This window comes from Erinaceus europaeus, chromosome 18, assembly GCF_950295315.1.
Source record: "Erinaceus europaeus chromosome 18, mEriEur2.1, whole genome shotgun sequence".
NCBI classification, from domain to species: domain Eukaryota; kingdom Metazoa; phylum Chordata; class Mammalia; order Eulipotyphla; family Erinaceidae; genus Erinaceus; species Erinaceus europaeus.
This window is the reverse complement of record NC_080179.1, coordinates 23,230,009-23,242,355: the sequence shown is the minus strand read 5'-3', so window position 1 is coordinate 23,242,355 and position 12,347 is coordinate 23,230,009. Positions and strand designations below refer to the sequence as shown.

The window sequence follows — 12,347 nt, the reverse complement described above, 5'->3', positions numbered from 1 at the left end:
CTATTTTAAGTCACATGATTCTGAATGTCTCCTTTTTTCCTCTACTTTCTCTGAGTTTCAGAGCCCTCTAGTCATCTTCATCTAGCATTTCTCCCATTCTGGGAGTATAAACCAAAATTCTTTTGGGGGTGCAGAAGATGGGAGCTATAGCTTCTGTAATTGTTTTTCTTCTGAACATGGACATTGGCAAGTTGATGCATATCCCCAGCCTGTTTTTATATCTTTCCCTAATGGGGTAGGGCTCTGGAGAGGTGAGGTTCCAGGATACACTGAGGTCATCTGCCCATGGAGTTCAGGATAGAATCATCTGCAGCTTGGTGTCTGAAAAGCAATAAGTTATGAGATAGGATAAAATGCTTAATAAATAGGAAGCAGAAAGTAGGAATAGAGCAGATGAGAATAGGGATTATATGTTCTCACCTTCTATCTTAAAAAGAAGAGAGAAAAGGGCAGGGGGGGGAAGTCTGCTAGGAGCAGAGGGGTCATGCAGACATGTAGCCCCTGTGAACAAACCTAGTGGCAAAAACTAATCACCAAAGGTGGCCTGGGAGGTGGCTCAGCAGATAGATGAAGGGCTTACATGCATGTGTTCATCCCCAGCACAAACACAAGAGCAGTGTTTGGCCTTTCTCTGTCTCTCTCTCTCTCTCTCTCTCTCTCTCTCTCTCTCGTTTTTTAAATCCCCACATACTTGCTTAGTATGGTGTATAGAAGCCATAATGAAGGGGTGGGGCAGGAAATGGTGCATGTAGTTGCACACCCTTGAGCGAGGACCTGGGTTCAAGTCCCCAGCCCCTATCTGCAGGATGGGAATTTTCATAGCAGTGAAGCAGTGCTGCAAGAGTCTCTCTTTTTCTCTCCCTGTCTACCTCCCTCTTCCCTCTCAATTTATTTCTTTATCTTAAAATAAATAAAATGAAATATAAAAATAAAACCAGAATGAACTAGGCAATTCTAAATAAATGGACACTCATTGAAGAAAACTGGCATAGGGATAGATTAGGAGCCTGAGGTACTCCTCAGTACCTTGAAATTTCCCATCCAGAATTTTACCAATGTTCTTTGAAAAGTTGTCATGAGAAGGGTAGGGCAGTGGTGCACCCAGTTAAGTCCACATTGTACCAAGCACAAGAACCTGCACAAGAATCCAGTTGGAGCCCCTAGCTCCCCACCTGTAGGGAGGATATTTCACAAGCAGTAAAGCAGATCTGCAGGTGTCTTCTCTCTTTTATCCTCTCCCCTGAACCTCTCAATTTCTCCCTGTCCTATCCAATAAAATGGAAAAATTTCCACTAGGCCTAGTGGTGGCACCGAGCCCCAACGGTAACCCAGGAGGCAAAGAAAAAAAAAAAAAGGAAATTTGGCGTGATGATGATTACCCCATTTCATCTGGTAGTTTCTGATCTTGAGCTTGCAACTTAATATCTCTGTTTTGTCTTCTCTCTTCTATACAATGGAAACTATATCTCTTCAGTAACAGTGTAAGGAACAAGTGAGAATTAAGAAATAAAGAAAAGGAAAATACATGGGGGTCAGGCGGTAGCACAGCGGGTTAAGTGCAGGTGGTGCAAAACGCAAGGACCAGTGTAAGGATCCCGGTTCAAGCCACTGGCTCCCCACCTGCAGGGGAGTCGATTCACAAGCAGTGAAGCAGGTCTGCAGGTGTCTATCTTTCTCTCTCCCTCTCTGCCTTCCCCTCCTCTCTCCATTTCTCTCTGTCCTATCCAACAATGATGACATCAATAACAAGAATAATAATAAAAAATAAGGGCAACAAAAGGGAAATATATATATATATATATATACATATATATATATATATATATATATCATTTCAAAAAAGAAAATACAGAGTGAAATTTAGATTACTGTGGTCTATTGCAGTAAAATCAAGGACTCTAAAGGGGTGGTGGGGAGGAGTTCAAGATGTTGAGGACCCATAGCATGATGATGGAGAAAGACATCAGTTAGTGGTGAGAATGCTGGCAAATACCTATCATGGGGAAATAAGAAGCCATAGTCATGTGACAGTGCCTATCTTGTGAATCATCATGTCTCCCAATAATGTGATTAGAAACACATGGTGTCGAATACGGCACACATCAGAGTGCCCGGTACATGATATGCATTTTCAAACAAGACTTGTAATAGTCATGAATTGTGTTTGTTAACTTTCTAAACTTGATTTATATTGTCACCATTTCTCTTCTGTTTCTTCCTTTTTCCCCGCTTTCTAAACCTCCCAGGTACTTTATGTGTATGAAGAGCCTGCATTCAGAAATATCACATAGGAAGTTATCAGATAAAGCAAATTATTACTTACTTTTCTAAAGAATAGCACCAGGAAGGAAATAAATCTTGAAAATAGAAGAGCAATTTGTTGAAATCAGTGGGTAGGATTTGAGGATGGGAGGATCCTTCCTACCTTTCTGTTGTAAAGCCGGAGAACTAGCTGTTCTATTAAGAATGATTTCGGAGCACCACTTTCTTCTGCTTATCTGGACAGCTCCAAGCCTCACACCCCCTAGTTGTCTTCCCATTACCATGTCCTCTTTCTTTCTTTCTTTTTCTTTTCTTTTCTTTCCTTTTCTCTTTTAACCAGTTTGAAGTTCCAGCACACACCATGCTCTTAGTCTCTATCTTTGGAAATGTTCTTTCCTCTGCTTTGACTATTTGACCTTCATCTGGATAATTCCTACTCATCCTTGAAGATTCATCTTAAACAACTTTCTTTTTTCTTAATTTTTATTAGTGATTTAATAAGGAGTAACAAGATTGTAAGATAATGTAGGTATACAGTTCCTCCATGTCCCCCATCCCCTCCATTGGAAATTTCCCTATCCTTTATCCCTCTGGAAGTATGGGCCAAAATTCTTCTAGGAGTGCAGAAGGTGGAAGGTCTGGCTTCTGTAATTTCTTCTCTTCTGGACATTGACAAGTCATCCATACCCCCAGCCTGTTTCTGTCTTTCCTTAGTTGGGTAGACCTCTGTAGAGGTTAGACTTCAGGACACATTGGTGAGGTCATCTGCCCAGGGATGTCAGATTGAAGGGGGTTACAGTTAATGATAATTATATACTTTCCTCATGTTTAGGAGCTACTCTCTGCCCTAATCCAGCTTTCTATCCCTATTCTCAACTCTGAAACCATCTTCTCAGACAATATTTTTTAGTCCACCTGCATGTTAGCTATCAGGCTCAGGCCAAAAATCACCAAAGTCATGGGTCCCTTGGAAGATACCTAAAATAGACTTCCTAGCTTCTTCCCACCTGAAGACCCCTAATTCCAGATGCTCTATTCTTATCGCTGGGTTCCTGTTAATTAAACAATTTGTCTTGCTTTATATCTTACTGCCTTTCAGCCACCAAGTTGCAGACTGCCATGATTCCATCCTGAATTCCCTGGATAAACAGTCTTTTCTGAACTTTCCATGACATCCTCCCCAAGGGAGCTTCATGACTGCACTCCAGGATGGGATGAGATAGGGGACTTCACACTGCAATCTATGTGAAAAGCAGCCTGTGGCATCGAAACCTATACAGTCTGCAGGACTGCACCTGCTTCTTTCACACCCTTCTGCCAGCCCATCTCTCCTCCGGATGCTGTTAGCCTTGTGATCAACACTTTTGTCCTACTGTTTTAATCACTTACTTGACATCTTTCCTCTTGGACCCTGAGTTCCTCAAGAGAGAGTATGGCTTTCCAGTGCTCTGTGCACAGCATTAATCCTCCACTAACAGCTTTATTTAGGAGTTCCAGTGGAGAATTTGACAAAAGGAGTCTCTCTCAACATAGTTAACAGTTGGCATACAATTTAGTAAGAAAGCATGAAAGGCAGTAAGGGCTACATGATGAATGAAATAGGCGTATGTGTCTGGGTGGTGGCGCACCTGGTTAAGCACACATGCTACAGTGCACAAGGACTGGGGTTCGAGTCCCCGGTCCCCACCTGCAGGGGGAAAGCTTTGTGAGTGGTGAAGCACGTCTGCAGGTGTCTTTCTGTCTCTCTCCCTCTCTAACTTCCCTCCTCCTCTCAGTTTCTGGCTGTCTCTATCCAATAAATAAATAAAGATAATAAAGAAATAGGTTTATAAGGGGCCAGCAAGCTAACTCACCTGGATACTGTAGCTGCCTCCCAGCTACAGAGTGCCACCCAGGTTCAAAACCAGCCCCCTCTGCAGTGCAGGAAGCTTCCATGCTGTGGTATCTCTCCCACTTGCCTTCTGTTTATCTGCCTTTTCCTCTCTCTCCCTCTGTCTCTGCTTCTCTCTTTCAATCTGAAAAAAAAAAAATCAGCCAGAGCAGTTAGGTCCTGGTGACAACCAAAAATATAAATAAAAAAATTTAAAAATAACAGTGAGAAATTATGTGCTAGATTAGAATAGTAGTGGAGAAGGTAGGTTTTTAGTGCCCTTTTGGGATCTACTCATATTGCTTTGGAATTCAGATGGAGTTATGACTGTGTATCCCAAGCTGAGGACCCCTTTTCTAAACTTTCTACTTCTGGTTTCTCTTACTGTTTAAAATGTCAAAGCTGGGGTCAGGCAGTGGCACGCTAAGTAGAGTGCACATGCTACCATTTGCAAAGACCTAGGTTTAAGCCCTCAGTCCCCACTTGCAGGGAGGAGAGCTTCACAAGTGGTGAGACAGTGCTGCAGGTGTCTCTCCTTCTGTGTCTTTTTCCATCTCCCCATTCCCTCTTGCTTGCTTTCTGTCTCTATCATATAAGAAAAGAAACAGAGTACTTTAAAAATAAAATGTTAAAGCTTGATGTGCATCCTATCATCACTATTACCACTATTATTATTTTGTTTTCTCACCAAGGCTTTACAGCTCTGTGCCAACTTTTTAAGGTAGACAGAGACAGAGGGAAAGAGGCAAAATACCACAGTGTTAAAGCTTCTTTTAGAGTGATGGGGGACAGACTGGATCGTGGGTCACAGGCATGACAAAACAGGCACACTATTCAGGTGAGCTATCTTTCTGTCCCCTTCACATCCGATTTTGGCATAACTTAAATCAGCTATTTCCTCCAAGAGAACAAATACAGAGGCCTGTAGTTAGGGAATACTTATTATGGGTGGTGTGAAGGTTTGACTATGCCTGAGTCATGCTGCTAGAAGCCATTCTACAATTCACTTAGTTAGAATCCTAATGACACTGAGTTATTGCTGGCCTTACGTGGGCCCTAGATTCACAGTCAGCTCTTGGCGCAGACAAGAAGATAGGCATTATCTCTGTTGTTGCCCATCATGCCTTTTCACTTCATTACGGCTATTGTGCTTAGAAACATGATTTTTCACTTTATAATCCCACTTACATTCTTTTAACAGAATCTGTGCGTTTGTGTGCATGGCTTTCTTTGAAGCAAACTTTGTCAAAATTGGTGCCCATTATCTGCTATCTCTGTCTTTCAGGACTACAATATTTGTCTCTAACTAGGAAGGAAGTGGCAAGTTGTTGCATGAATGGACTTTAAAACCTGGCATGTATTTTTTAATTGGCACTATAGCAACTGATGTTCTAGGAAGGCCAAGAGTTCCAAAGGATAAACTATTGCTTAAGCACAAATTAACATGGTCTGCCACCTTCACTGAAGTAGCCACTTCCAACTTTTATTATTGTTCTCAGTAGACCCCTGTTTTATATGTGTGTGTGTGTGTGTGTGTGTGTGTGTGTGTGTGTGTGTGTGTGTGTAATGAAGGGAAAATAATTAAAAATGTACAGAATGAATTTTTTTTCAAGGTAGCATAACAGGCAATTGGGGAAAAACCACAAAGAGAATCCTTAGCCCAACTCCAAAATGAATTGTCCCTGTTGTCTGAAAGGTAACTTGGGTAATAGTCTCCAGGCCTGAAGGATAACTACATTCTTTGCAGGAAGCCTAATAGAAGACCTATATTAGACGCTAATATTTAGGAGAGCCAAAGGAAGGAAAAGTTGAGAAGTAATTCTCAGTCAGACCCAAGAAATACAATTGTAGTTGTCTTTAGATTTTATTTTATTCTTTTAGCTAGAAAGCTTGAGACAGAGAAGAGATACCACAGTATTGTTCCACAGCTCCACTGATGAAGCTTCCCTGCTATAGGCAATCAATCCTATGTGATGGTTGAGGACTTGAACCTGGATCTTCATCCATGGTAATGTATGCACTCTACCAGGGAAGCTACCTCTCAGCCCTCTTGGTAGAGATTTTAATGTAGTGACTGATACATTTTCAAGTGCAAGGCTAGAGATGCTAAGAACTGATCACTTTATTAGAATCCAGTAGCTGACAACTCCATTTTGGAAAAATGAAAGGGATATGAGGCCCTGTGTGAAACTTTTAGGTTTGAAAAATTTTAGTGTCAGGGAATGGTGAAATAAATAGTTCACTTGGATATTGCTGCTTTGGTATTTGACTTGACCCCCTACTGCATTAAGGAAGCTTTTGTGCAGTGATCTTTTTCACTCTCTCTGTCTGTCTCTGCCTCTCTCTAGAAAATATTTAACTGTAAAGGTGGCATTTTGACAAAATGTATAAACTTAAAAAAAATTTTCCACTATTCATTTTAATTCCTATTCTTATAAGACTTATTATAAAATCTATGTACTTGTTATTCTTTTATGAATATGTAGAAATAAATTTTGTCAAGAGGAGAGAAAGGAAGATGGTTGTCAGGAAGTTCTCAGTGCTGTGAACATTGATGGCTATGTTTACATTGTCATTGTGCGTAATTCTCGTGCTCTTGTTATGTTTATTTGAGGGTACAAAATGACTAAGTAAGTCTGAATGATAACTGTACTTTATTGACTTTGCAGAGTTCAGAGGAAGATTTGTGAGGCATGTAATCTTGGAAGAAAATAAAATGAATGCAGCCATATCAGACTACCACTAAAACCCATGGACAATCCCCACACTCACAGCTCCTGTCAATCTTTTTAAGATTTATTAGTACTATGCTGCCTCTGGAAGATGAAAAGAAACTAATGCCAAGAAGGCATATTCTCCAATATTTAAAGTAGACGTGCTCTCAAGACCATGGCTTCAAAAGTCTCCTGTTTATATGTGTTGACAGTTGTGTGCTGGGCCAGTGCTCTCTGGTACTTAAGTATTACTCGTCCAACTTCTTCTTATACTGGCTCCAAACCATTCAGCCACCTAACTGTAGCCAGGAAAAATGTCACCTTTGGCAACATAAGAACTCGACCTATCAACCCACATTCTTTTGAATTTCTTATTAATGAGCCCGACAAATGTGAGAAAAGCATTCCATTTCTGGTTACTCTCATCAGCACTACCCACAAAGAATTTGATGCCCGCCAGGCAATTCGAGAGACGTGGGGAGGTGAGAACAACTTTAAAGGGATCAAGATAGCCACTCTCTTCCTCCTGGGCAAGAACACGGATCCTCTCCTGAATCAGATGGTGGAGCAAGAGAGCCAAGTCTTCCATGACATCATCGTGGAGGACTTTATTGACTCCTATCATAACCTCACCCTCAAAACGCTCATGGGGATGAGATGGGTGGCCACTTTTTGTTCAAAAGCCAAGTATGTCATGAAAACAGACAGTGATATTTTTGTAAATATGGACAACCTTATTTATAAACTGCTAAAACCATCCACCAAACCAAGAAGAAGATATTTTACTGGCCATGTCATCAATGGAGGACCAATCCGGGACATCCGCAGTAAGTGGTATATGCCCAGGGATAAGTATCCTGACAGTAACTATCCGCCATTCTGTTCAGGAACTGGCTATATCTTTTCAGCGGATGTGGCTGAACTCATCTACAAGACCTCACTGCACACGAGGCTGCTTCACCTGGAAGATGTATACGTAGGACTGTGTCTTAGGAAGCTGGGCATACATCCTTTCCAGAACACTGGCTTCAATCATTGGAAAATGCCCTACAATTTGTGTAGGTTCCGCCGAGTTATCACTGTGCATCAGATCTCTCCAGAAGAAATGCACAAAATCTGGAATGACATGTCAAGCAAGAAGCATCTCAGATGTTAAAACTCTTACTGATGTAAATAAGGTTCTTTTCTTTTTTTAAGAAACGGGGCCATGGGTGTTGGTATTTTACAGAAGTCACCCGGGGAAATGAACTGGTACCTAAGGGGTTTTTTTCTTCCCACTCCTACTTCCTTTCTTGAATTATCAAATTACGAGTGCTAGGCTCTGGTTATAGAAACAATATATGAATTAGACGGGCCAGATTTCATTCTCAGGTCCTAAGACATTGGCTTTTATCTCAAAAAATAACTTCCTAACAACCACTAGGATTTAAATACTGTACAATTCATATTAAAATCTAAAACGCATAGTAATGTCTTCATATCACCTTTTCAAAAAAGAAGTAAATGCCAACTCTTTTGCAAAAGCCAGTTCAGAAATAATGCACAGTCAGGAAGACACACTGGGTGTTATTATTGTTGTGTGTTATTACATTGAATTTTTACATACATTGTCATTTGATGTGTGCAATATTTGCAGTTCCACCAAGATATGAAGTTAGTTTTGTCAGGGAAGCTGCAGTTAAAGAAATGAAAATTTTAATTTGAAAATCAAATATTCTATGTGTTTGAAAGAAAACTCTGCTTGCTCATCCAAGGACTAAACCTAACCAGCAGGTGGGATGTATATAAAATGCTACTTAGCAAAATAAACAAGGGATTTTTTTTCACTCCTTCAGAAAAAAAATATATTAGCTGGTGCCTCCAAGGAGACTTTGCAAAATGCATACTCACCTGCTATGGTCCATGCAGTGTTGCTAAGTGCATCTTACAGTTTCTGACTCAGATAGGCACATATGTAAAAATAAGTTTGTAGGAGACCAAAACGGTAAATTACACAGAGAAAATATAAATTTGTATATGCATTACGATTAACATAAGCTTAGTGGTAGTATAAGATGTCCATCTCGTACATTTGTAAAGCATGAAAGAATATCTTTACACAGGAACAACGCTATTGAATTTAGCCCTAGAGTTTATAAACATAGTAATCGCTAACATCCAAAAACATCTAAACACCTCTAGCAGCAATGCTGTTAGATGTTCTGGAGGCTTTGTAGTTAAGGGTCATTGAACAGAATGATGGGAAAACTTGGGTTCAGGTCCTGCTGATGTCATCAGACTCACTGGATCATTTAGGCATCTTACAGGTGCTGTGAGGGAAAATTGCATTTGCTAAGGATTTTGAGGTCCTTAGTTTAAAAGGTGCTACAATTTACAATGGGCCATGCATTCTGCTAAATGTTAACATAATCACATAATTATGGTAATGGTCATCACTGGGAGTAACTTCATCTTAAAATGAAATTTGCCAAAGTAAAAGTCAAATATGAACTTCAGTTCCCCCAGTCCTTGTATAGTGTTGAATTTTTAAGGATAAAAGTTAAGTGTTTCAGGAAGCTCCTCTGTCCTTTTTAATCTAGATGATTAAGATATTCCCTTATTGCATGGATTTGACATCCCAAGTTGTGAAAATTGAAGACAGCTGCTTTTCTATGAGGAAGAACTTTTTTTTTTTTTTGAAGATACTATTGCCATTGCTGAATCATATGCTTTGTGGAGTTTATCACATCAATTTAAACTTCAGAAAACATTTTATTTGAATGTTTTGTAAGAAATTGAAAGAGAGAGTCTGCCTCTGTCAGAAGAACAGGCACTCAGAAAATGCACAAATTGTATATCTGTCATTCCTTAGGATTTTTTTTTCATTCAAAGAAAGACCCACGAGTGAAAGAATACAACTTAACGACAACATCAACAAGAAAAAAATAATAAAACAACCCTTAAAAGCCCCCTTAGAATTTAGGTAGATAAAGTAAAAAAGTCTAAGTCATGTACTAGTTCTTGAAAACACAACATCTGCTATTCCCAGCACAACAGTACCTAAAATGAGATAGGGTTTTCCATACACTGTCACCTGAGAGTCAACAGGACTTCTGAGTGTGATTAGAAAACAGTGCTAGGCAGCCTGGGAAGATTTGTATCAACACAGGGTGGGTCACCCTCCAACTCCTAGCCCATAATTGCTGTGAGTTCCAATTACTTTAAAAGTATTGAATGACTTGACTTGGGTCACCTTTCAGTCATGCAGTGAATCAAGCTTCTATCTCACACTAAGTTTTACATCTGCCTTATCCTCCATTGAGTCACCTTAGGCAATATCGAATTGTACATTATAAATATCATAATATTTACATCTATGTGCTGTTTGTATATATTCATTATAGAATAAATGAAATTCTAATATTGAAAGGAAATAAAAACAAGAGAATCACATTTTAACCTCCCTATCAAGATTTACGTTTAGAGGAAACATCATGTTCATCTTACTGAGTCCCTTCTCCTTGTCAATCTATGGTTTTCTTCCTATAAACTAGAGTTCCCATACTGTGCTATATTTCAGTGAATAGAGTTGCTGCCTACATATTAAAATGAAAGCAGCTAATCCAATGGAATTCACAGTCCAAGTTAATGGGTAAAAAAAACAGAATATGGCTACCCTTTAATGTAAGATTTAAACAGTTTTAAGTAAGTTCTTTCAGTGTAAGGGGAGGCTCAGAGTGGTATGAAAAGTGTCTCCTTTGCTACTAAGAATTCAGGAAACCAATTTAGAATCCTTACAAAGGCCCTGTAGTCTAAAGTCAAGGTAATTATTAATGTCTTAAAGAACTATTTCCTAACTTTTTATGCTAGGTAGTACCCATGTGACAAACATGTAAATATTCCTCAAAGGACCATATGTATATATTTTAAAGTCATTTTTTCCTTCTTTCCAGCTGTGTGTATAGCTAGACTATGCTCGCTATGTACATTTTCTTCTGCATGGAGCTTGGTGAGGCAAGATCATGTGTCCAGTGTTGCAATAGCCTAAAGCATGTTTGCCCTTTGTTTCTTGACTGTTAAAAACTTGTTTAAGTCAAGTGATCAAGAAAAAGCTCTAATTTTCTACTTTTGCTAATTTTGTGACACTGACCAATTTATGGTTTCAGCTGTTGAGTCTGTTTCTTAACTTACCATTTCTCCAACATGAAATAATGTTTCTGACAGTATTATACCAGGATTCACTCAACAATTCTTATTAAACCTTCAACTGCCCCCCCACCTGTTTTGCACATTACACTCTGGAAAACAAAAGGGATCAAAGATCATTTGCTGAATTCTTAAAATTACTTTAGAAAAAAAATTTTTTTGGAAAAAAATACCTTTGGTGGCTAATTTGTGTGGCTTTGTGTCTTCTTATATTGGAGCAAGTGTCTGTTTCAATATATAATGCTGTATTTTTAACTGAAATTTTAAAAACATGAAGATTTTTTTAATTTGCAATAATTTCTGAAGAACAAAACCCCTTTGCGTGATGGGATATGAGGAAAAGCTCTTTACAGAGAATCCAAGGAAGGAGTTTTTCAATCAAAGTTCTTCTACCAAGGGACAATGGAATATTTACATAAAGTGTTTGGGATCCATTTTCTACATTTCCTAATAAGTAGGGTTAGTGGGGGAATTGATTATAGGTCATTTCTTCTATAAAGGTGAAGATAGTTTTTATAAGCAATGAAGTAACTTGTGAATGGAAGAAGTAATTTACTAGAAACACTTGATGATAACTGACTTTTAGGTATGTCATTATATATGTATGGTTGTATTTATGTATTTATTTGTGAAAATTGTACATACTATTTCTCCAAACGCAATTGTCTGTAAAAGTGCACACTTCAGGTTTGTAGTACTACTTAGGGTTACATGGGTTGCCATTCAAGCTGCTAATCAGAATCCTATTTTTTGTATTAATGTTATAAAACTGAAAATGAACAAAAAATATGCTGAAGATGTCTTTACATTCAGTTTCTTCACCTTTCTCTTGAAATGTAAACTGTTGATTGAGAGCACGATGTTAATGTATAAGTCCATCTGTCATGAGGAAGATTATGATTCCATAAAGCTGATTTTTTAAACCATTGGAACAAATAAACAGAAGGAGAAAATATTTTTCACTTTGTTGATGTTTTCTAAGCTAATCATTTTGGTGTGATAGGACTGTATGAATCAGCTGTTGACTTGTTGTGTATCATTTACCTCAGTGTATATGGGTAACAGTTCAAACCACTTAGAACTCATCTGCAATAGCCCAGCAACAGCTAAACAGTCATCTTGGACATGATACAGTTGAGTAGACTATGGACCATCCAGAATTTAGGAAACAGATATTTCCTTTGCTTCTTGGCAGAATCCATAAAGTATATGTTAAATTCTATAAGTTGAGTGACCCAGGAAGTGATGCAGTGGATAAAGTGTTAAATTCTCGAGCAAAAGTTTAGTTCCTGGGTTCAGTTGAAATTGCTGGAATT

The 12,347-nt window shown here is 38.8% G+C and overlaps 1 protein-coding gene across 4 annotated transcripts in view; it reads left to right on the top strand.

Annotated features, from left to right (window-relative positions):
* B3GALT1 (beta-1,3-galactosyltransferase 1) overlaps positions 1-9,143 on the top strand; it is a 692,162-nt gene extending 683,019 nt beyond the window's left edge. For all 4 annotated transcript variants that reach the window (XM_060177773.1, XM_060177774.1, XM_060177775.1 and 1 more), the window contains one exon: positions 6,802-9,143. In XM_060177773.1, coding sequence (XP_060033756.1) covers positions 7,022-8,002 — 981 coding nt within the window. In that variant the 5' untranslated portion in view covers positions 6,802-7,021 and the 3' untranslated portion in view covers positions 8,003-9,143. The remainder of the gene's footprint in view (positions 1-6,801) is intronic.
* Positions 9,144-12,347: the final 3,204 nt, after the last annotated feature.